The following is a 22,754-nucleotide window of genomic DNA, read 5'->3' on the forward strand; positions in this document are numbered from 1 at the left end:
TGGAAGGGAGTTCAACCCGATCTCCCTGTGTTCTTGTTCTTGTTTCTAGTAAACCGGGAGAAAAACATGGTCCATGAGGCCTCTCCCTAAATTGCTGGAAATTAGTAAATCAAAAATGAAATTCTAGCGAATATGAAATTTCCGTTAATGTTGGCTCCAGTCATACAACCAATTAAAACAAACATTTTTAAAAAAATATTAGTGAAACTAGGATGAAACATTAATCTGTTTCACTAAAATTTCAATTTGGTTTCATTAAATTTAAATAATTTGGGAAGGGTCCGAACAAAAGTCACAGAAGACCATGCACCATAATTTTTTCTCCTTGTACATGGCCATTAACTTGTAGACTCTTAGATTATGGCGGGAAGACCCTCTTAGCCTATGCATTATAAGACGTATATACCAATTTTTTATTAGAAGGTTGTAGAAAAGTGCTAAAGATAAATTGTTCAACATAGGAAGTAAAGATAACAAAACTCACTTATTACAAAATCTATTGCTTTGCTTCCACCAGTAATCGGTGAAGTAGTGTAAAAGACAAGGATAGATTACAAGAGGGAAAGCTAAAATTCAACCAGAAGGGTTTGCATTGTATTTAGAAAATTCCTAACTTATATTTTCTTTTGTTCGTGTCGGAGGAAACCTTCGACCACTGGAGAAAAGAGGAAAACTTCATTTATTTATGTTATACAAATTTAAGTACTCCCTCTGCCGGAAAACTAAATCTGCGACAATTAATTCTGGCCGGAAGGAGTACACAAGATTTAAGGGAGACGATATTACTATTGGTGGCTCGATATACTGATTGTTCCCATCTCCTAAGTCTGTGTACTGCTATTTTACTTTAATTTCCTCTTAAAAGAAGAGGAGGCGACCATGTTTCATTATCGATGATGCTATGATGCTAATCTATAGACGCTGCACAGCGCAAGGCGAATGAGCACACGACAAAAAGAAGCTGGATCTCATTATCGATCTTTCAAAGGGTGAATGTCTATGCGCATTTGTAGGTCTCATTGACAGGGGATTACGGGCTGTCAAAAATCTTTCTGCATTTCCTTTCTTGCGACCATTCCGGTGCTTTGTAGAATCGCAGGGGGCTATTCCAGTTTGTTGGCGTTAGCGGCCAGCGAACTGGTCTCAAACGAATTAAGCTGGGATATGGTTTGTTGGTGATCGAGTTGTAAATGAAGTTCTTGTAATTGCGTTCACCTACACTCTCCAGCTGTAGTCTGCATGTCAGGGAGACGACGACGACAACAGCTGAAACAAAAGCGCTTGCTTCTTATAATTATATAAGGAGCAGAACTGGAAGAAGGAAGCATGATGATTGAACGGAGGGTGACTAGCTAGCTAGTGATTCGAACTGGGAGGATGGCATCCAACGGCAAGGTGATCTTGTGGGCATGGGATGTATCGAGAATATGAGCGGGAGAGACGTCTACAGAATTTGTTCCCCAAGCTGACAACTATGTGTTCACAAATGTCGATCTCAGGGCTGCAGTCTCCTGTTCACCCCTTTACTTTTTGCTGCGTACTAGATGAAGAAGAGGCTGGCGGCAGCCGGCAGGCCAGCAGTAGAAGAGGCACAAATGAGCTAGCTCACGGTTTGGCTCAACTGTCGAGATAGAGGTAGGCGCAAATCGTGTCCTTCAATTTTGTCACCGAATGCCTAGAGAAATTTGAAAGATGGATCTAGTAGTGTTGATTTTGAAAGACCATGATGAATCATTTTAGTTTTACCGATGATCTTCGTTAGTTCTGTTCATCTCAATTGTATCGATCTAGTCAGTGTATTCTTTTATGAAATAAAGTCGGATCATTGTTCTATAAAAAACTAGAGGTAGGGCTTCGGGTTTTATGTTTGGTTCACTACCGAGTCTTGTTCGGTATGATCCATCTTCTGAGTGTAATATGTATAACCAACCTATTCAATAGGAATTCCGTCTTCTCAGTGTTTCAGAGGAAAAACGCGGGATTTCAGCCTCCCTCCTAGACCACTTTGAGACAATGATATTTAGTGGCATATGAACATTAAACCTTTACTTTTGTTGGTGGTTTGACTTTAATTGATCGTGTTTATTAGGATTCCGTTGTTTTTCACTATTCCTGCAGGGAATAAGACAGAAGGCCTAGATGCATGGGTTTTGCATGTGCACATGTAATATTTTAGATATTAAAACTGGAGAAAGTAATATAATTTGTGCGTACATGAAAAATCTGTTTGGAACATGGCCAAAGATTAGTAGGGCTCTCAGGCATCAATATAAGCTCTTGGAATGGGTTGCAAAGAGTGGTGGTCCTCCACGATCATGCTTGGGGGAGATGGCAAAGGGTATTGGCTCTCTGGTGATGCTTGGTTTTCTTGTTAAAATTGTAATGAGAGGAACACAAGGTTCTTTCGCGCGAAGCACCTCGATTATGCTCACCACCATCATCGACAAGATATACAAGGATACCGGTTTTTGGTGTAGCTAGGGGTGAAACATTTGAGTTCCCTCATGCCGTAGGAGTAGACATTGTGGTGTTCTTTCCATGTGTTTTTAGTTTGTATGTGTTTGACTTAATAACTCTTAATTAAGGAGAGATGAGGCAAAGTTTAAAAAAGTTTGACTTAGAACAAATCAAAAGCATCTTATATTTAGAAACAGAGGTGGTGGTAAAGATTACTTAGTCTAAGCTTGACTGGAAATAATAATAGATCAATAGTAGGAGTAGTTTGTTTTATCCCGCACAACATATTATCTTCGAAACAAATTTTATTTTATTGAAATTTTGCACATTTTCAACATGTCATGGTCTGGAAAACATAACACTTTAACATTAATTTCTACCACAATATAACTATAAAATCGTAAAGATAAAATATAAACGTATTTTCCGGTCGGACTTCTAAAATTTTGACCAAGACATCATGCGTTTGAAGACCAAAGTGAAAACCGGAGAACCTAATTGGGAGAGGACAAAAACAACTTTACAATTTTCCTTAGGACTTACGCAGCAAAACCATAATCCGGGTCACCTTCAAGATAGTAGGGCAGTACCAATGATGCAAATATCCATAGATAACAACTATTGGTTTGCGTCAGATAAACAGAATGCAAATAAACCAGGCGAGTGTCCTCCTCCAGGCCTTTAAGCAATGGCGCAGCACAAGCTAGATAGCTGTAAGCTCTCTTTTCTACAGTCCTATAACACCCTTACATGGTGTGCTCTCAAAACATACGGTCATCAATAGGCTTGTTGGTGAACATTGAAAACTGAGTTACTCCACAGTCCATATATACCCCATATACATTGGCCACTCCATATGACAGAACCATCAACCAGCTAGACCGGATAAAAAACTTGGTTTTCTTTCTGAAGAGATGTTAGATGTACGAACGAAGAGCGAGTAGATGTCGAATCACACCTGGTGATTCAGCTGCAACTTCCAAGATCTGTTACTATGAATAGGATGCAACAGGAGAATTTGGACAATGCATTCCAAACAATGATGCACATCTAGCATGTTTGCACTATATTTGTTGTTATGTTGGCCTGATCGAAACATGTAAGTCGGCGAGGACTGGTTCGTCACATGATGCAAAGGACGCAGTGCACTAGTCTACTCCCATCAAGAAGGGTACGTTCTGTGTACCGTATCTGTATTCCTCGAAGAGAGCTGATTTTCAGTGACCATGAAATCCAAGACATTTATTGTATGAGATTTTCATTACATTTTTTTTAGATGATCAGGGACAACGTCCCCGGTTCCATCTTTTCATTGAGACCCACCGGGCCAAAAGCGAACCACTGTAGCAGAACAAGTTTTGTCACAGCATCTAACAAAAGGACCAAAAGCTATTTTCTCTGCTATACCTATCTTTCTAGAGCAAAAGCAGCTATTACATTTATATTACAGCCGACGTCGGCAATTCAGCGAGCCTCGCAGGGCATCGAGGAAGATCTTGGGAGCATCGCCAGCTTCTTCTTCTTCTTCTTCATGGGAGACGGTTGTGGAGAGGAGCCACCGGCATCCGGGGGGGGGGGGGGGGGGACACTGGGCTCAGCAGAGGCGCCCGGCGAGCTTCGGTGCATTTGGGGGACAGCTGGAGCGTGTTGGAGATCTTCAGCTTGGCATAATCTCCCAGCAGCTCGTCGTCAGGCTTCGGCAATAGCGGACAGACCCTACCTCTAGTAGAGCTGAATGCTGCTAGCGCCAGCCCAAGAGATGGGTGCCTTTAGCACCGAGCGGAGGAGGGAACTAAAAGCCTTTTCATTAAATTTATATTTTTTAAAAGATAATTATGTGTTCAACCAACCTAATTTCGCAAATACAAACCTAGTGCGGTGGAGGAGGCTATCTCTTCTAAACAATGGGTCACAATGGATCGATCATGTTGACCAAAGTTATGAAGCAGACGAAGAAACAAGAAAGAAGGACATGCCATTAATCAATCCAACCAGCCAGCGCGGAAATCCTGCCGGAGGCTCTCCAATCTTGCCAATTGGACATTTCCAAAACTGAAGCTGTACTGTGCAATTTTAGATTTTAGATTAGAACGTGCCAACCAGTTGCACTCGACCGATGTCCTAGCGCCAAGATTTCCAGCCTTAGATGCTCCCAACAGCAAACAAATTCAATCCTTTATTAATTTCGAGGCGGCATCCAAACCTGTCCGTGGATATATAAACTGGCTTGTTCTGGCATCGTATGGCAGCACCTTCAAGCGTGGATTGTAATGTTGGAAATGGATGGGTGCATGCAGTGGTTTGATAGCTTAGATGTAGATGGGAATTGGATACATCAGGAATCTGAGTACGAGATAGAAACGCCGGCCTAGCGACTCTAATATGGATGCACTTGTGTGGTAATTGCACGAAGACACGTCAAAGACACATCTGAGTACTGTATAAGAAACTCTCCGTTCTACCAGTGCATTTCGGCAAGTTCGGTGTGATTGGCATGGAGGAGGATCCCCGAAGCACGGCGTTGTGGCTGACATGTTGCGCCGGGCACACCCGTCAGCCACCCCAATGGCAGCAACAATACGTCAGGGGAGCTGCGTCGGATTGGCATTGTGACAAGTTCAGTGTGACTGGCTGTGGCAAACTTGTTTGTCCGTATTTTCTCATAGATTCTGATCTCTTTCAACTACCCACTTGTTTGGTGTTAGTGTATTTTTTTAATAACTAGTGTTTTAATATTTGAGGGGTTTGGGTGTTCGTCCAAAACTCTCAAAAACACTAGTGTTTTTTAAAAAACCACTAGTATGAGAAGTGTTATAATCTCCTCTAAACTCTTCCTACCATACAACCATTTAAGGCTTCTATTGTTTTTTAATTTGGAGTGAACAATACCCTAGAAAACACCTCCGAAAACTCTAGTACGAAACGAGGCATTAGGTGTATAAAGTTTCAAGTACCCACTCCATTAGGCTTATAAAGGTTTTTGACTGTCAATTTTTTTTTTAAAAATTTAACCAACCTTATAGCTAAAGATATATCTTACTATACTAAATCAATACACTTAAAACATATTTCATGATCTATCAAGTGATCTTGATTTGGCATAATAGATGTTGATATTATTATTTTGCCATAAATTGACAGTTAACAGTACATGCTGATTTTCACTTTCATATTCATCCAATACAATAGAAGTGCTAGGCCATCTGCTGCTCATACATGGCACACAAACGGAGTCAGTGACAGCAACAAAAATCTTCACGAACACTGGACTGAGAAAACAGGGTTTTCAAAACAACCCCAGTAAAACGCTATCATTTGCTCGTCTGCAGATGAAAATTGGTTTGCAGCCGACGGGAGGACTAAACTAATAACCAATGTTACAACAAAATGAGAATTAAACTAGCTAACATAACAATATTTTCATGTTTGATTTCATAGAGAGCAGCTCTTCCTCGGTCACCTTTTTCCACAGGCCACCAACCAGTAATTTACCCCTCAAAGGGGAAGTTAGCTCTGGCAAATCAGAAATCTCACATGGTGGTGATCTTGATATTTCTAGAATGTTCACATCATCCAACTGCTTCTCAGGTTGAGAATAATAGGCAAACGTTTCGGTCTGACCATCATGCTCAAAAGTCCCATGTTCTATTGTGTCATCCTTCAATTCACAATCAATGACACCAAGGGCAGGAAGAACAGCAGTTGAACTATATGAACATGGTATCATTCCTAATGGACAGGGGGTCCAGGACTTTGCTATAGACCACCTATTATGTTTCTCTGGCATGCTTGCACTGAACAATCCCTTAGGGCCATTTTCTGCTAAACATGCATTCTCCGATTTCCTCAACTGCAACTTGAACATTTCCAGCTTCTCTGTGGCACTTTCAACTGATCCTTGTCCACTGGATATGATTCTAGACTCAAGGATGGTGCAATCTTTATGTGACCTTTGCAAGGACAACACAGGAAGCTTCCTCAGTTTCTCCTTCACGTTATTATTGTCAGCCATCTCAATCAGCAGTAACGCTGCATCTGTGATGCATTTTTCACCTATAATGGACAAACTCAAGAACTTCTGCAGAAGTTTGGCAAGACAGAAACTAGGGACCGCATTCCTGTCTGAAGAGAGTACTCCTATCTCCTCGACAAGTCCAATGCGTCCAGAATCCTTTAATTCTTTTATATTTGTGACAATCCATAGAACCAAGGAGCACACATTTTTCATTTTTGATGACTCAGCTGGCAGGCAGGCATATGATTCACCTATACATATACAAAAACTAATAAGACCAGTAACATATCTGTACAAATACAACTCTGCAGAAGCCCTGGAATGGAAATATTAGCATCAAGTCTGAACAATGAAATAAAACATGACAATCCATCCATTCCAGGATTGCAATTTGTGAAGCAGGGCATGGTATAGATCATGGCAAATAATGTCTCAGCGATAGTAGAAAAATGAAAATAGAACACACGACTACAAGAGCAGTACCTTTGATTTCGAGGCTCTCAATCATTTCAATTACCAACTTTAGGATGCCAAGAAGAACTCTTGGTTCTTTTTCTGATAGTTTTTCTATGATAGTTTCCATATCTCCATTTGATAGTTCATTTTGAACATCAGATGAATGATTTACATCCAAACTATCAGTCTGATGCATATCACCGGTTTCAGAGATTTCTGGGGCATCGAGTACGAAAAACTCTAACAGAACAGAGACAACCTCAGAGGGGCATGTATAGTAAAGTCGACGTACATACTTTATGGAATCTGACATCAGTTTTTGGGAACCTGCAATTAAAAAAATACTAAATTAACACCAAGGTATCTTGGTCATGAAGATATACTCCCTTGAGACAGTTCAAATTATCAACGATTCTGCCATAATTATAAGTACTGCACATGTTTCATTCATAACTATAAGTACTGCACATGATTTTGTCATAACTATAAGTAATGCGCATGATTATGTCATAAATAGAAGACATAATTGCTATTTATGTAATCATGTTGCGATAAGATGGTGCCAGTCAAATGAAATCAAGAATATTCACAAAGCAATCAATAGATGGCAGCAAATGAATGGCGATGGGCACAGTTTTTCATGTATTAACTAGCATAAATACATAATACCTGTACAATGCTACAGACTGAAAAATATTTGTTTAATAGCATGTTATAATATTATCTTAGGTCAGATACTCCACACCCATTCTCGTTTCAATGATTTGCACCAAATCGTACAAGTGATGCAAAAAGAAAAATAATGGCGCGTTTGAAGGTGACAGACCGCCGCAACCAACTGAGTCTTTTATATGAGTAAAGAAGATATCTATATAACCTATAAAGTTGATCCCCACTAACTGCAATTAATGTTTGCAAGCTTGACATGCAAGATGTCCACATCATCATCCACATCATGCACATCATGGGCATTGAAAGACTCCACATAACCATCTACATCATGTGTTGTTGTACACTAGAAATTCATTTTGGTGGTCCATTCGAATTTAATATTTTGATATCTAAGATTTTTCATCTTCACGTTGCATATAAATATTTCACCAAACACACATATTTTCATGATATGTATGTATTAATGTTTGCAAGGTATCCACATCATCATCCACATCATGGGCATTGAAAGGCTCCACATCACTATCAACATCATGTGTTGTTGTACACTAGGAATCCACTTTGATGGTTCTTTCGAATTTAATATTTTGATACCTAAGATTGTTCATCTTCACGTTGCATATAAATATTTCACCAAACCCACATATTTTCATGATATGTATGTCATTTTTTCTAAGATCTGCAAATATTCAGGTTGACGAAACTTTACTTTTCGGTTTCTTTGAAAATGTTAATGTTCATGCACATCAAAATTACACCTATTGTTTTGTTGCATAGGTGTTATGAATGATAAAATCGTTTTGTCCTTATGAATGATAAAATCATTTGTCCTAAAATATTCATATTTATTTTACATTAAATCATACTATTATCATTTGTTTCTAAAATCATATTTAGACGTGCATATAGAATTTTCCGCGGCAACGCGCAGGGAATCACCTAGTATCCATAATTTTACTGACAACCCAGATACCAAAGAAACGGAACAATCCCAAGTGCAAGCTCGATCACAGTTCTTACTACAAGACGATGATACTCACGTTTCCTTTTGGATCCTGGTTTTGCATTTTCAGAATCTTTGCCCTTCATAAATTTGGCCATCACGTGCAATATTGAGCTCAGTTCCAGTCGAGTATCAGGAATAGCCTTAGTTTGGGAATCCCAGTAATTACACTTCAACCAGTCAAATGCCTGAAAGTAAACTTAATTAGTGAAATATCAGAGCAAGTAACACTGCGTAAGCTTGACAGCATCAAGTCTAAAAATTATGTCATTTCATACCAAAAGCCAACATCCAATAAGAAATGGAAATAACTAATTATCAAGAAGTCCTATAAATGCTAATCAACTCACTGCACCTTAATGGCTGCCAAATGTAGGAGGCGCAGAGAGGGAAGATCACGATGGGAACCCTCTGTATAAATGCAATAGATATCTTTATTAGAACTCAATTACAATAACATAATTAAATCTAGATGCAATGGACAAAAATTCCCAACCATGACGAATGTCGACAAGAATCCGTGGCACGCCAACAGTCACAGCTAATTCAGATAATGAACGACCAGTTTCCTTATGTGGGTTCTCCAAAAGGCCATTTACAAGCCTATGAATAAGATTAAACAAAAGTAGAATAAGTGTTTAGCATATTGTGTCATTCTTTTTAACTTATAAAGCAACTATAAATTAGGAGTCTAGGATAGATAAAACCACAAAAAAAATAGGCCTCATATTAAAGTCATTTACAGATCATGCATACATTCAGCTTTTTATCTGATTAGTCATTTAGATCTACGGTACATAAAGTAAAGTTAACAAAAGTATGAATTATCAGTGATGTTAATATGTGCATCTAGTATTATAATATTACTAAGTACTTGTGGGCAAATTGGTGATAAGTTGGGCATTCTTTTCTCTGACACGCAAGGCTGGTAATGATCCTAGCAATGCCTAACTAATAGTATGAAGGAACCAATTTATGATAACCTTACCTTGTTGAGCCACTTTAAGATACTTGGGTGTTTGGATAGCTGTTTTTTTATTAATCAAGCTGCAAACATATGAGAGGAAATTTGCAGCCGGTGGATAAATTTTTTATTTAATTTACTCTTATTTGACAATGGGAGCAATATAGTTTTCACAACTTATTTTTCTCAGCAGCCTAGAAAATAAGCACAGTTCAGGCAGCAACCGCAAAGTGAGCTGAAGTGTACCACGCAAACAACATATGATATATTTCATAAAATGAAATATAAAATATAAAAGGAAAAAATTACAGTACCCAGTGGCCAGTACTCCTAGTAAGAAAGGAGTATCAGACAGGGTTATTTTAGTCAATTGAACTCTTCAACACAGTAGTTTTTATTTTTCTAGTAATCCAATTGTACAATGTGAATATGACTATTAGTATACTAAAAAACTATAATTATTGAAATTTCTTCATGTTAGATTATGATTCTACCCTTGTTTTTCTAATACTCCCATTTTTGTGAAGTGGTACTCCAAATAGGCATACACCTCTGTTGGAGTATTAAGGAGTACCTATTTAATCTGGACCCTTGGATCAAAGAGAATGGACGGCTTTATATTCATTCTGGGGTATTGTAAAAGTTCCCATATAAAAACTATATCAGAGGAACTGGAAGAAAGGACCGAGAACACATTGGGTCTTAAGTTACTTCTGCACTTCTAGAATATCTAGCTCAATAGAATTATCTGCACGGCTATTATTTAGGCCCCTAATGGTTTCTGAAAGTAAACTGTGCTCTTTCATGAAAATCTCCTGTACAGGAAGAATGCCTAGACCACAAGAATACGAAAACAGCTTCAAAACCATCAGTGCACAAATACCAACTTATTCTCCTAAATTGCTTGTACAGTCCAGAGTCCACATCTTTGCACAATAGGATGTGGCACGCACCGTTGTGGCTTTTGGCCCATTTTGCCCCAAGCAAACAGAGAGTATTGTCCATGTTTCACACATATGACGAAAATAGCACCGGGGATTTCCTCACCTCATGATACCCATAGTGTACAGCATGGAGAGCATCTGCTCCGACTCCACCTTATCTTCTGAAGGCACTCCATTCCTAGAGGGGAAATTTGTTATCGTATATAAGAGCATCTCAATCGAGACACAGAGAAAAGGTTGGAACTACGCATCAAACAACATACCGGAAGAAGGGGTCTCGGAGCATAATCTCGACGAGGGAAGCAGTCACGTCCACGGGGATTGGGAGGCAGCCCCTGCTCCGCCATGCCGCGATCTGCAACAACCAAACAGCCGAATTTTATGTCCTTCAGTTGATAATTATTTCGGGGGCGCCGCCTTCACAGGTTATCGGAAGAGGATATTTACCCTGCGAAGAGCGGCGGCGTGGTCGGGGTATGGGGAGAAGATGGCATCGCGGACGAACTGCCACTCCGCCCAGCTGGACCACGGAACCAGTTTCCGGCCGGTGGAGTGGCCGCCGGCGCCGCCGGCGCCGCCGGTCTCTTCCGCCTCCATCGGAGCTGAATCGAGCGGCGAATCAAAACCCTACTAAACCCAGCGAGCAGTATTGGCCTGTGGGGACTGCGAACCCCCTTTCGCTTGCTTGGGGCAAAGCCGGAAAGAAAAGATGGTGCCTCACTGCCAAGGTGGGACCAGGATGTAAGTATGAAGGCAATCCGCAAGCGCTGCCAGGGTGGTTGTTGTAATTTGCCACAGAGGAGTTGAGGTGCGTCCCCAGGTCTCCGGTTCATGCCGTCGCCGGCTGGCGGCTGCCCCTTGTCGGAATAGAAGCGGGCAGGCGGCGGCTGCCGGAAGACCAGCGCCGCCGTTCCTCCTTCTGCGGCCCACATTGTCCGCTCCACCCTGGGGCGATACCAACATGTGAGTACCCTAACACCCTGTGCCCCAACCAAAATCGCAGTTTCAGTTCATGCCCATGCTTTGAAATCGATGGTAAGATGATAATTTACACTATTTGAGCGAAATTCGGAGTGCGGAATAATGTCAATCAAATTGTTGTTGTAATTTTGAGGGATAAATTCTGGTAGTCATGATCGGAAACCTCCTTAATTATATGAAAGATGGCCAAAGTTGGGCGCCCCCGTGCTTGCAAGTTACAAAGGGACTGATATAAATCGAACTACACGAAATTTACCTGTAGGTATAAATAGACTTATAGTTCTCAAAAACTAGCTGCCTCAACTAGCCTGTGTAATGTTCTAGCTGGTGAATAGAAGGTATAATGGTTCAACTGAGCATTCAGTTGGTTACATAAGTGGTTGTTTTATTTTAATGCACACATTACAGGTCCGCAAAGAGCATCTACAATTTCATAATACTTTCCTGCTCTACTAAGTAGAACTCAGGTGCCCAGCCATCCTTCGATATGGTATCCCATAGTTTCCTTGTTTCTAGTACACTGTTACATGAGTATAGATATTCACTATCCTTATGGTCGTTATGCTTCCTCGTTCTGCCGCCCACGTTTTCCTCTCCTCCCTGCGCGATACCAAAATTGCAGTTTCAATTCGTGAATTCAATATTAAGATGGTAAATTTGTACGATTGCAGAGGCATAGTCACTGTGAAGAATGATGGAATCCTAAAAAAGTAGTGAGGAACAATCTGAACCAAATTACTGTTGTGATTTTGGGGAATAAATTCTGATAGGCATGATCTGGAAACCTCCTTGATTGTATGAAGCATGGCCATACTAGGCGCTCGCATGCTTATAAAGAGACTGAAATCTTTCGATAGCTCTTATCATTGAAGGGATCGAACAACAAGAGATTAAATATAATTATAGACAATTTCTCCCAAGCCGCCTCAATTAGCCCACTTAATGTTCTAAGCTGATAGGTAAAAGGTGTGTTGAATCAGCTAAGTATTCAGTTTGCGTTACGCAGTTGATCTAAGCATTAGAGCAAGTCATCTTTCGTACCTTACAGATTCTGTGTTCTATTGTTCATTTTAATGCACATACTACGTGTCTGCAAAGAATAATCTACAGTTTCATAATAATTTTCTTCTCTACTGAGTAGAACTCAGGTTCCCTGTAATCCTATCGACATGGTATCCCATAGTTTCCTGGTTGGTACAACAGCGTTACATGTATATATGGTCATTGATCACTTCATAGTAGTTATATCACTATTACTCTGTACCAAGCTGGTAAGAGAAACCAGCAGAGAGATTTTTCAGTATGTTTTATGTTTTAAGTGTCTAGTTTCTTTTATCTTGCTAATTTTATAACCTCCCTATTACTGTTGAGATATATTATCTAGAAACTGGAAGGAAAGATTTTCCATAAACACATAATATGATCATAGCTCGTGAACAAATTATGCCCTCGTCAGTTTATGTATTGCCGCAGTTGCAACTTGAAAGTGAAATTAGCTCTTTTATTGAGACTAAAAATGAAAAAGATATGATTCCAGCATCAGTATCAATGAGACAATATGTCACCTTCTATATCTGCTCAAGCACAATGACTTCTCCATCAATCTCAATGTCTCTGATGTGAGCTATCTTGGCTCGATCCTGCCCGCCTTCTTGGCATCGTTGCTTAATTAGTGGGCATTGTTTGATGTAAAGTTCCTTGACCCACCTGGGGAGACCTTCTTCTGGCAAGCTTTCAATCCCAGGACAGTTCCAGATGTGTAGTGTTTCAAGTGAGGACACTTCATACAGACTAGGAGGCAAACACTGGAGATCGTCACAGCATGATATGTCCAAGAATTGAAGTGTTTGAGGTAAACCCTCTGGTGGAAAGTTATCGATATCAGGGTAGTCAGCAATTTGAAAATGCCTGAGACGAGGAAGGTATCTTAGGCCGTTTAGAAGTACACGTGCCAATGGAGAGCATGATATTAGACGGATTTCTTCAACTGAAGTGGGAAGCAAGCCTCCCTCCAGTGCTGTCCAAGGCACTAGATTAGGGCACTCGTAGATGTGCAGGATCTGAAGTGATTTAAGTGGACGGAAACACTCTTCTGGTAGTGAAACAAGCCATTCACAATGGGCTACTGTTAGACTCTTGAGGGCTCTCGGATTATGTGCAAGCAATCCTTCACGCAAAGATGATAGATTCGGGCAATCATTGATGTATAGAGATGTTAGAGAAGATGGGCAAGCTCCATTTTGAAGATCTGGAAGTGACTCAAGTCCACATTCATCAATCCTCAGTGTTGTAAGTGTTGATGGAACAGAGGGTAACTTCTTCAGCTTGGGGCAATTGACCAAACCAAGTTCAGTTAATTGAGGAAACAACTGATCAGCGACATCAAAAATCCACTCTCTCAGATTTGGCATATCTTCCAGTAGAAGCTCTTCTAATGCTGTAAAACATTTTATTTGGCCAGGTCCTGTGAACTCACGTCCAATTTGTGTCACCTCAGTTGCTCCCGCAATATTGAGATATTTGAGAAAGGGGAGTTGTCCTAAAGGTGGGAGCACTGCGCTTCGGCAGTTACATATATGAACGGTGTGCAGATTGGGAAGAAATGAACTACACAGCCAGCTTGGGAACCTCTTCCCTTGGAAACCTTTAACCGTTAACTCCTTGAGGTCAAGATATGGTTGAAGGCCTTCTAGAACTTTTTCTTGCTGATCTGAAGGATTGAGTTTGCAGTCCTCATCCCATATAAGGTGTAAAGCTCGAAGATGTTCCTTGGCTTCCAACTTTGCACAAATTGCATCTTGTTCATCAGCCACATTGTTGAGGCCACGAATGGAAAGTTTTCCTTGCAGCTGATCCATGTTTCTTAACTCTGAGATGTTGTGTCCTAGCTGCTTCCCAACAACAAATTCTTCTAGTTCCTGCAGGCAGATGAAACTTCCAATTCCAGGTATCCTTGACAGCAGCCTTGTGCTGCCCTCCAAGTGGCGCATACTAGTGAGCTTTGTGATGCCTTGTGGCACTTCCCTTAGTGAACTGCAGTTGTTCAGCTTCAATATTTGCAAGTTATAGAGCCTAGCAATAGAAGCTGGTAATGTTCTGATTTCAGTGCTACTGAGATCTAGGAAGCGAAGTTGTTTCAGAGTCCCTATAGATTCTGGTAATTCTTTAAGACATCTTCCATGCATATCAAGAACTCTAAGAAACTGAAGTTTCATAAAGACACCATCAGGAAATAAAGACATCTTAGAATTGTATCCCTGCATGAGAATTAGTGTCCTTAACTTCCCAAAATCATAAAGTTGATCAAAATGCATGCACTTGGCATCAGTGCTTGGAAATGAAAGATGGCGGATCTTGATGGCCTTGTCACGTCTTCTTTCATCCTCAAATTGTTCACAGTATTCCATGGAAATAGATATAGCAAGGTCATGCATTGCATGATGCATCACATAGTTCTCCTTGTAGGGCTGAAAGAAAGACCTGCTTACTAACTCATTAAAATATGCATTGCCAGTATCTTCCAGTATCTTCTTTCTAGATTGCCTGATGAAACCAAGTGCTAGCCAAATCTGAACCAACTTTTCTCTCCTGTATATATAATCTTTGGGATAGACGGAACAAAATGCAAAGCACTGCTTGAGATGTGGTGGTAAACGGTTGTAACTTAGCCGTAGAGCTGGCAAAATGCTATTTGTTTCTGCTGGTAGCTCCCATATGTCGTTTCTTAGTATGTCATTCCACTCCGCTTCATCTGCTTTGCAAAATAGGAGACTCCCCAATGCTTTAGATGCAAGAGGCAATCCCTTCAGCTTCTTGACAATTTTCCTGCCTATCACCTCCAACTGTGGATATGTGCTGCAATCACCATCCCTGAATGCATGGCTCTTGAATACAGACCAGCTGTCATCATCCGATAGTTGCTGTAACTTGTAGGGCTCTATCCCTCCCATGATTCTGCCAACATTCTCATTTCGGGATGTAACCACTATCTTGCTTCCAAGACCTCCTGAAATTAAGGCTGCTTTATAGCTGAGCCATTTATCGTGTTCCTCGTTCCAGACATCATCCAAGACAAGCAAGTACCTCTTGCCACGCAATACTCCAGAGAGTGTTTCTTGTAGCATATTCATGTTGGTGCTAGGAAAGGATTGGTCATAGGAAGCAGCCTCAAGAGTTTCTTGTGTTAGCTTTCTCCCGTCAAAACTTTCAGACACGCAGACCCAGATCCTCAATTCAAAGTGTTCTTTCACTCTGTCATCATTGTACACCATTTGCATAAGAGTGGTCTTACCAAGACCCCCCATGCCAACTACTGGAATTACACAAACATTGCAAGAACTATGTCCATTATCAGAGAGCATCAGCCTCACAATTTCCTCTCTGTCCCCCGCCCTGCCAAATACAGCTGAACTATCTACAAGAGAACTAGACTGCGGTCTCTCTGAGGTCTCACACCTGCTCTCACCTAAAATCTGGAGCCCAAGGGTGTTGCGTTCTTTTGTAATTTTATCCAATCTCTCCAATATGCAGCTAATAGTGTGCTTTATCCTGTACTGGTACAAATTTCTATGCAAGAAGGACGAAGGAGAACTGATACTTGCCTTTGTGGAAAGTTTCATCTTCTTCTGCTTCAGATACAAAACTTTGGCTGCATAGCTGTCAAGCAGATCATCAACATCATATGCGGCGTCCTTGAGATTTGCTAACCATCCCCGTACAGACGAATCTGCCAACTGCTTTGCCTCAGCATCATCAAGGAAGGCCTGTAACTGAGAAAGCGTGTGTGAGAGGCTCTCCAACTTGCCATGGATGCCTCTGCAAGATTGGAAGTGATCAAGAACTGCTTCTGACAATTTCTGAAAGAGGGTTTGCATGAAGGCTCCTAAAATTGCTTCTGCTGCCATGGGAGTTTATTTCCTGTATTCCCCCTCTGTTCCCTCTATCTTCGTTTTGTTCAGTTATTAACCTGTAAGAACAAAGAAGTCAAGAAAGACTTAAAGGAGTTCACACTGGATCAAGTGCTTGTTGGGATACCTTGACCCAAAGGTGCTCTTTTCCATGCAGTTTCAGTATTATGGTGGTCATTTCCATGAAACTTCAGTTTGGCCATCAGCGGGAGGTGAAGAATTCTCCTCCATGCGAAACCAAGATTTGTCTTGTGCTCTTTTGTTTTGAAAGTTATGCTCGGAAAAGATGGAGAGGACCCACTCACTTGGAGACATATATAACTGCACTTTTGGACAGAGAGCTTTTTGAGGTGGATGGTGTACCTAACGTTTGGCCATGCTACTGTTCAGACCTCGCTGGACTTCTGAGTGACAAGACTTATTGAAAGTGACACTTGGCGAAAAATCACAAATATGTGGACAATCTCATAATTTTAGATGGGGGAGGGGGAGGGGGGGGTCATACTCTGTTCAGGAAAATGCATCATCTGAAGCTTTAGGATTAATGAGAAAGACCTAAGCCCAATTCATACAAACAATATGTGGGTCAACTATATATATGTTAATTCGATGTGATTTGCTTAATATAATATCTCATTGTTAACATAAAAATTATCATGAAGCTGTTGTCGTTTAAAACTTTTGGAATCTTAAGGTTATATGCACTTATCCTCTTGGAGAAAATATTCTTTTGCTGATCAATGTTTTCTCTGGACTTCAGGACTTGATGCCTGAGGTGTTAATTCCCAGTCACATGTATATCTGACATTTTGACTTGCCTTTAATGATGTTGCATGTCTCAAAGTATCAAACACAGGTATTCTAGAAAAGTATCAAACACAGTCCAGTATTAAACATGAGTTTCCAAATATGGTTAGATTAGAGTAGAAGCCTGTTAGTAAGTACAGAGTACAATTATTATACCAGAGTTTTCTGTTCTGATCCAAGTGAATTCCAACTTGATAAAAACTAATGAAAGGAACTAGTTTTGGTGCTAATAGAATGTACTATTTGGATACACTTGAATCTATAAACAAAACTGTGAGCTGACAAAACAATGACGGTGCTCTTCTATATTTTGATGAAATGGTGAGTTCCTCTGTTAGGTTGGGTTCAAGAGTATTTCAAATCACACCCGACGAGGCAAGATTAGGGAAGATCATTGGCATATTTAGCATCTTGATTGCAGACCGTCCTGAAGATGGCAAGCAGAGAGACAGGCGAGCTTTGGGAGGTTCCACCTGAATACTTGATGGATGCTGGAAGAAAGCTTTTTTTATCTAGCACCTCTTCCGGCTGAGACAGGATTCAGTAGCCTGGCACACACCTCCCAGGATGTCAAAATCACTGGGGCGACTGAGGAAGTAGCTCTTCGATGGATGGATCAGGTTCATCATGTTATTAGCTACTCTCTCTCCGATCTATAATAAGTGTCTCAGATTTTGTACTAACTTAGTACAAAGTTATACTAAATGTGAGACATTTATTATGAATCGGAGGGTGTAGCTTCCTGCTGCTGATTCTTTGGAATGTGTAGAACTGGTATTTTTAAATCTGTCATTGTTTTACATAAAGTAGGAGATAAGATGCTGGTCTATGATTTGGTTGATTTAGCTATGCTCAATTTCTTAGTATGGTTCCGGGTCATGACTTGGTTACTTTACAACATTTAGCTGGGATCTTGCAGTACGCTGCACCCAGCATCATCATGTCGTGTGTTTGTCCGTGTCGTGTCTGCCTGTCAACCGTTCGACGTATACTCCCGGAGAATTATTTTTCAGAGGTGAACTCTATCATTAGTCAAAAGCACATGCACGCAGGACTTGTTCTACCTAGAGATAATTAATGCAGTGTTTTTGTGCAATCCAGAGTCCTCAGTTCTTACGTCAAATGGTGACAATTTTGACGGACAACAAATGGGGACAATGATCCAGATGATTTTGCCATTGTTTCTGCAAGTCAATAGCCCATGGAGAAGATTATCCGGATAGATCAGGGCCGCACCACCAATCCGGAGTTTTTCTGTTAAGACAGATAAGATACTCTCTGGCATGCGCTGCTGACAGAGAAGACGTGAAACAAACGAATAAACTGCTTTGCGACTTGCGAGCGAATACCAACTAACAGGAGTTGGAAGTGGCGGCCCAAGCCATGGCGACGCCCTGCCGCCTCCTGCTGATCCTGCTCGGCATCGTCGCCGTCGCCGTCGCGGCGCCTCACCCGGCGCACGAGGTAGGTACTCCGATTTCTAGCTTGATTGTCCTGGTTGGTTTTTTGTTCCATTACGTGATTGGATTTTGGGTGCGTGCGCGAAGTTCTGCGCGGCCGCGGCAGGAGGAGGAGGCGCCGGCAGCTGTGGAGGGGACGGCACGAGGATCCTGATCAAGGGCGGGACGGTGGTGAACGCGCACCGGGCGGAGGTGGCCGACGTGTACGTCGAGGACGGCGTGGTCGTCGCCGTCCGCCCAAACATCCCGGTGAGTTGCTCGCCTCGCCTGCCTTCGGGTGATTCACAGATTGTTTGCTCGTTCGTTCCCCTCGAGGTTTGGTATCTTTGGGATCGGGGAGCCAGGCTTGACAACCAAGGAGCCACTCTGCTGTGCACACCTGTACCCATGTTCTACGATGCCAAGTAGGCTTTGACTCTTTGACTGCTTGTGATTAACACTGCTTATTTTGATACTGGTAGTAAGTCATACCAAAAATATTATATGGTCATTCTCGAAAGAAAAAACTCTCAGGTAAACTTGAAATGTACTGATGGCAGTATGCAACTACAGTAACAGTAGATTTCGACCTTGACTTTTTTTTTTCAATCAGTGAGGAACCTTGCAAGAGTACAGCTTACTCATGAATACTGGAGTGGTGTTTGATTTGTGTGATCGTTTTTCTCGTATGTTTTGTGGGCATTTAAGCTTTTTTTTTTTATCATGTGGGACTGAAGAGTTCGGGAATTGGTTTTGGCATTTTGTTCTCATGAGAGCCTGTTAGCAGAAAGCTAAAAATCTCAGCACTTTTTCCCATTTCCCTTGCGACTTTGTCATTTGATACTGTTGTTGTACCCTACGAAATAATTACTTTTTTCTCAGTGGAAGATAGTACATTTGATGTTCCGCGCAAACATGGGGCCTAATGGGTATGTTTCAAGAGAGTAGATAGACCTTAGAGTTACCAGCAAAAACATAACTTCCCTTTTTCTTATGGTACTAAGGACAGCAGTAATCATGTCCTTCGACCATGAAGTTGAAATGTTCGGATGTAATCATGTCCTCCGTTCATGTCCAACCTTGCCAGTTAATTCTCTTCTGCTCTCATATTATTTCTAGGTTGGTGAAGATAATGTCAAAGTGATTGATGCAACCGGAAAATATGTCATGCCAGGTGATATTTTGCAATTCAGGTAAATACTAAGAAATAAGTTGTGACTTGTTCAGTTCATCAAGCTTCTGGAAAACGTCACAGGTGGAATTGACCCTCACACGCACCTGGAGATGGAGTTCATGGGAACTGTAACCATAGATGACTTCTTTAGCGGTCATGCTGCAGCACTGGCTGGTGGGACAACGATGCACATTGACTTTGTCATTCCAGTAAATGGAAACTTAACTGCAGGCTTGGAATCCTACAAACACAAAGCAGAAAAGTCTGCTATGGATTATGGATTTCACATGGCCATTACGAAGTGGAATGATGAGGTTTCAAAGGAAATGGAAGTGATGGTTAAGGAACATGGTGGGCCCTTACTTCTTTTGTTGTTATTATTGGATTAGTCTGTTTAGTTCTGCTACATGAAGCACATCCTCTGGTTTGGCCTGACGATCAACTTTTAAAAGTTCATATAATTTGAAGATATCTCACACATCATGGTATGTGATTGAATCAGTTTCTATATGCCAAAATGTTTTTAAATGTTTAATTGCCAAAATTTCAGGGATCAATTCTTTCAAGTTCTTCATGGCGTACAAAGGTTCCTTGATGGTCACCGATGACCTCCTCTTGCAAGGTCTACAGAAATGCAAGTCTCTTGGTGCGCTGGCTATGGTTCATGCAGAGAACGGGGATGCTGTTGCTGAGGGACAACAGCGGATGATTGATCTTGGGATAACTGGTCCTGAAGGGCATGCTCTCTCAAGACCTCCAGTTGTAATTCCATATGAACCTTCTCTTTTTCTGTTATACTCCTTTGCGTTGATAGGTTCATATTTTTGACAAAATTAAATCTAACATCAAATTTCTGCTTTCCTCTCACCGGAGGTAGTCAAGACTCAATTAAGTTTCTCTTATTCTCTTTAGTTGGAAGGTGAAGCTACTTCCCGGGCAATTCGATTGGCAAAATTCATCAATACACCGCTGTATGTTGTTCATGTGATGAGCATTGATGCAATGGAAGAGATTGCCAAGGCTAAAAGAGAAGGTCAGATGCCTCACCATTTAGTTTCAAACAAGTTCCTCGTGACATTTATGAACAGTTAGTTTCAGAACATGAACGGACAGGGCCCTAGAAGGATGCACCCGTTGGTTAGTTTCGGCTTTGTAGAGGATGGCTGGTTTTAAACTAACTTGCTAGGCTTCAGAACTGGTCCCATACTCCCATGGGATTGACCATATCCCAAGATTAAAATTTCCAACTTTTCTCAAATCACGAAACAAACTAAGTTGATGTAAACTCGAACTTTGCAGGGCAGAGAGTCATCGGCGAACCTGTGGTATCTGGGCTTGTCCTTGATGATTCTTGGCTTTGGGATCCTGACTTCGCAACTGCTTCAAAGTAAATACAAACATGTACTCAGTATATGCTTATGTCGCTGTGATTCCTCTTATTTCATATCGTGCTTCTAGGTATGTGATGAGTCCTCCAATCCGGGAAGCAGGGCACAATAAAGCACTTCAAGCTGCCCTTTCATCAGGAATATTACAGGTGACGCGCTTGAATCCACCCTAATTTTCTGAAGTGTGAAGTTCTTAAAATAAAGTGCTTCAATAAGCACCTAACTGTTCTTGAATAAGAACCTAACTGTTTTTTGTTCCTACGCAGCTTGTGGGAACTGATCATTGCACCTTCAATTCCACTCAGAAAGCTTTCGGTTCTGATGATTTCAGGAAGATCCCCAATGGTGTAAATGGTAATCCATAGGTCTTGAGAAAAGGTAAGTGTACGTTTTGTGGTTGTGAATAGAAGTTGGCTAAGACATCCCTCTTTTGACTAATTGATCCCAGGTATTGAGGAAAGGATGCATATAATTTGGGATAGTATGGTGGTAAGTTATGATTTTCAGTGTTATTTTCAATGGATTTGAAGTTCAACAATAGGTACTCGATTGGTGTCATAGTGAGTATTTTTGTTCTCTGACTCCACACGATATGTGCAGGAGACTGGCAAGATAACTGTCACTGATTATGTGAGAGTGACTAGCACAGAATGGTATTGCAGAAATTCAATAGCTATGTAAAAATAATCAGAAACAAAACAAAAATTATCAGTTTAAATGATGCATATAACTCGAATATTTTCAGCGCCAAGATCTTCAACATATACCCTCAGAAAGGAGCAATCATGGAGGGATCTGATGCGGACATCATCATCCTAAACCCCAAAGGGAGCTTTGTGATGGGTGCCCACACACACCATTCAAGGTCCAACACAAACGTGTACGAGGGCAGAAAAGGAAAGGTTGGATCATCATTGCTCACAAACTATATCTGACATAGAACTCGAGATCTGACCTGTGGATGTTTCTGTCCAACTGGTGCAGGGAATGGTTGAGGTCACCATATCAAGGGGGAGAGTGGTATGGGAAGATGGCACTCTGAATGTTGCGGCCGGTTCAGGAAGATACATCAGGACGCCGCCTTTCGGCTACCTCTTCGATGGCATTGAGAAATCAGATGCTGCCTACAGAGCTTCCCTCCGTGCTCCTGTACAACGTAGTAAAGCTGCTGCTTAAGGGTCTCCATGTCTGGTCTCATTGGCCCATGATGGTTGCACCACCATCCTATCTGGTTCAGGAACAAATTGCTCCCAAGGTGAACACCTTCTGTTCCTTGTGTAACTTGTATATAGTCTGCCTTTATTGATATGCAGATCCGGGATAGGTAACATTCTAAAACTACGTATGTATACAAGGCAACTTATTGTTTTCAGGAACATGCAAAGTACCTTTCTGATTGGAAATACTACAAATTTGATTCAGTTCATCATGTTTTAACTAGAAAGCGTGCAACTTAAATATGCGTGGAAATCTGATATACCTTCCAGACATTCCCTCCTGGGACCGTTTACTCCAGTTTGGTTCTTTCCTCCCTGGGACGTTTCAGT

At 41.2% G+C, this 22,754-nt stretch overlaps 3 protein-coding genes across 5 annotated transcripts; 1 reads left to right on the top strand and 2 right to left on the bottom strand.

The window, feature by feature from the left end:
- Positions 1 to 5,551: 5,551 nt before the first annotated feature.
- LOC100831838 lies at positions 5,552 to 11,187 on the bottom strand. Its single transcript, XM_010234169.3, has 8 exons — positions 10,959 to 11,187; positions 10,775 to 10,866; positions 10,615 to 10,689; positions 9,100 to 9,206; positions 8,959 to 9,014; positions 8,641 to 8,791; positions 6,956 to 7,255; positions 5,552 to 6,723 (listed from the first exon to the last, which is right to left on the bottom strand). Exons 1-8 carry the CDS (start codon positions 11,106 to 11,108, stop codon positions 5,861 to 5,863), a joined length of 1,794 nt encoding a protein of 597 aa, XP_010232471.1. The 5' UTR covers positions 11,109 to 11,187; the 3' UTR covers positions 5,552 to 5,860.
- A 127-nt stretch (positions 11,188 to 11,314) lies between these two features.
- LOC100846794 (dihydropyrimidinase) lies at positions 11,315 to 22,636 on the top strand. 3 transcript variants are annotated; one of them, XM_014899015.2, is made up of 15 exons: positions 11,315 to 11,474; positions 17,545 to 18,221; positions 18,308 to 18,670; positions 18,754 to 18,915; positions 19,765 to 19,819; positions 19,901 to 20,170; positions 20,370 to 20,581; positions 20,732 to 20,852; positions 21,119 to 21,206; positions 21,278 to 21,356; positions 21,474 to 21,561; positions 21,656 to 21,696; positions 21,808 to 21,860; positions 21,953 to 22,109; positions 22,192 to 22,383. In XM_014899015.2, the coding sequence occupies exons 3-15, from the start codon at positions 18,590 to 18,592 to the stop codon at positions 22,381 to 22,383; spliced, it is 1,599 nt and encodes a 532-aa protein (XP_014754501.1). In that variant the 5' UTR covers positions 11,315 to 11,474; positions 17,545 to 18,221; positions 18,308 to 18,589. The 3 variants fall into 3 exon arrangements, with proteins under 3 accessions (XP_014754501.1, XP_014754502.1, XP_003564435.1); XM_014899016.2 differs by lacking the exon at positions 17,545 to 18,221; XM_003564387.4 differs by lacking the exons at positions 11,315 to 11,474; positions 17,545 to 18,221 and having other exon boundaries at positions 18,590 to 18,670; positions 22,192 to 22,636.
- On the bottom strand, positions 11,645 to 16,669 carry LOC100846489 (putative disease resistance protein RGA4). Its single transcript, XM_010234170.3, has 3 exons — positions 16,527 to 16,669; positions 13,058 to 16,458; positions 11,645 to 12,092 (listed from the first exon to the last, which is right to left on the bottom strand). Exon 2 carries the CDS (start codon positions 16,394 to 16,396, stop codon positions 13,061 to 13,063), a length of 3,336 nt encoding a protein of 1,111 aa, XP_010232472.1. The 5' UTR covers positions 16,397 to 16,458; positions 16,527 to 16,669; the 3' UTR covers positions 11,645 to 12,092; positions 13,058 to 13,060.
- Positions 22,637 to 22,754: the final 118 nt, after the last annotated feature.

The sequence above is a fragment of the Brachypodium distachyon genome, chromosome 2 (genome assembly GCF_000005505.3).
Source record: "Brachypodium distachyon strain Bd21 chromosome 2, Brachypodium_distachyon_v3.0, whole genome shotgun sequence".
NCBI lineage: Eukaryota > Viridiplantae > Streptophyta > Magnoliopsida > Poales > Poaceae > Brachypodium > Brachypodium distachyon.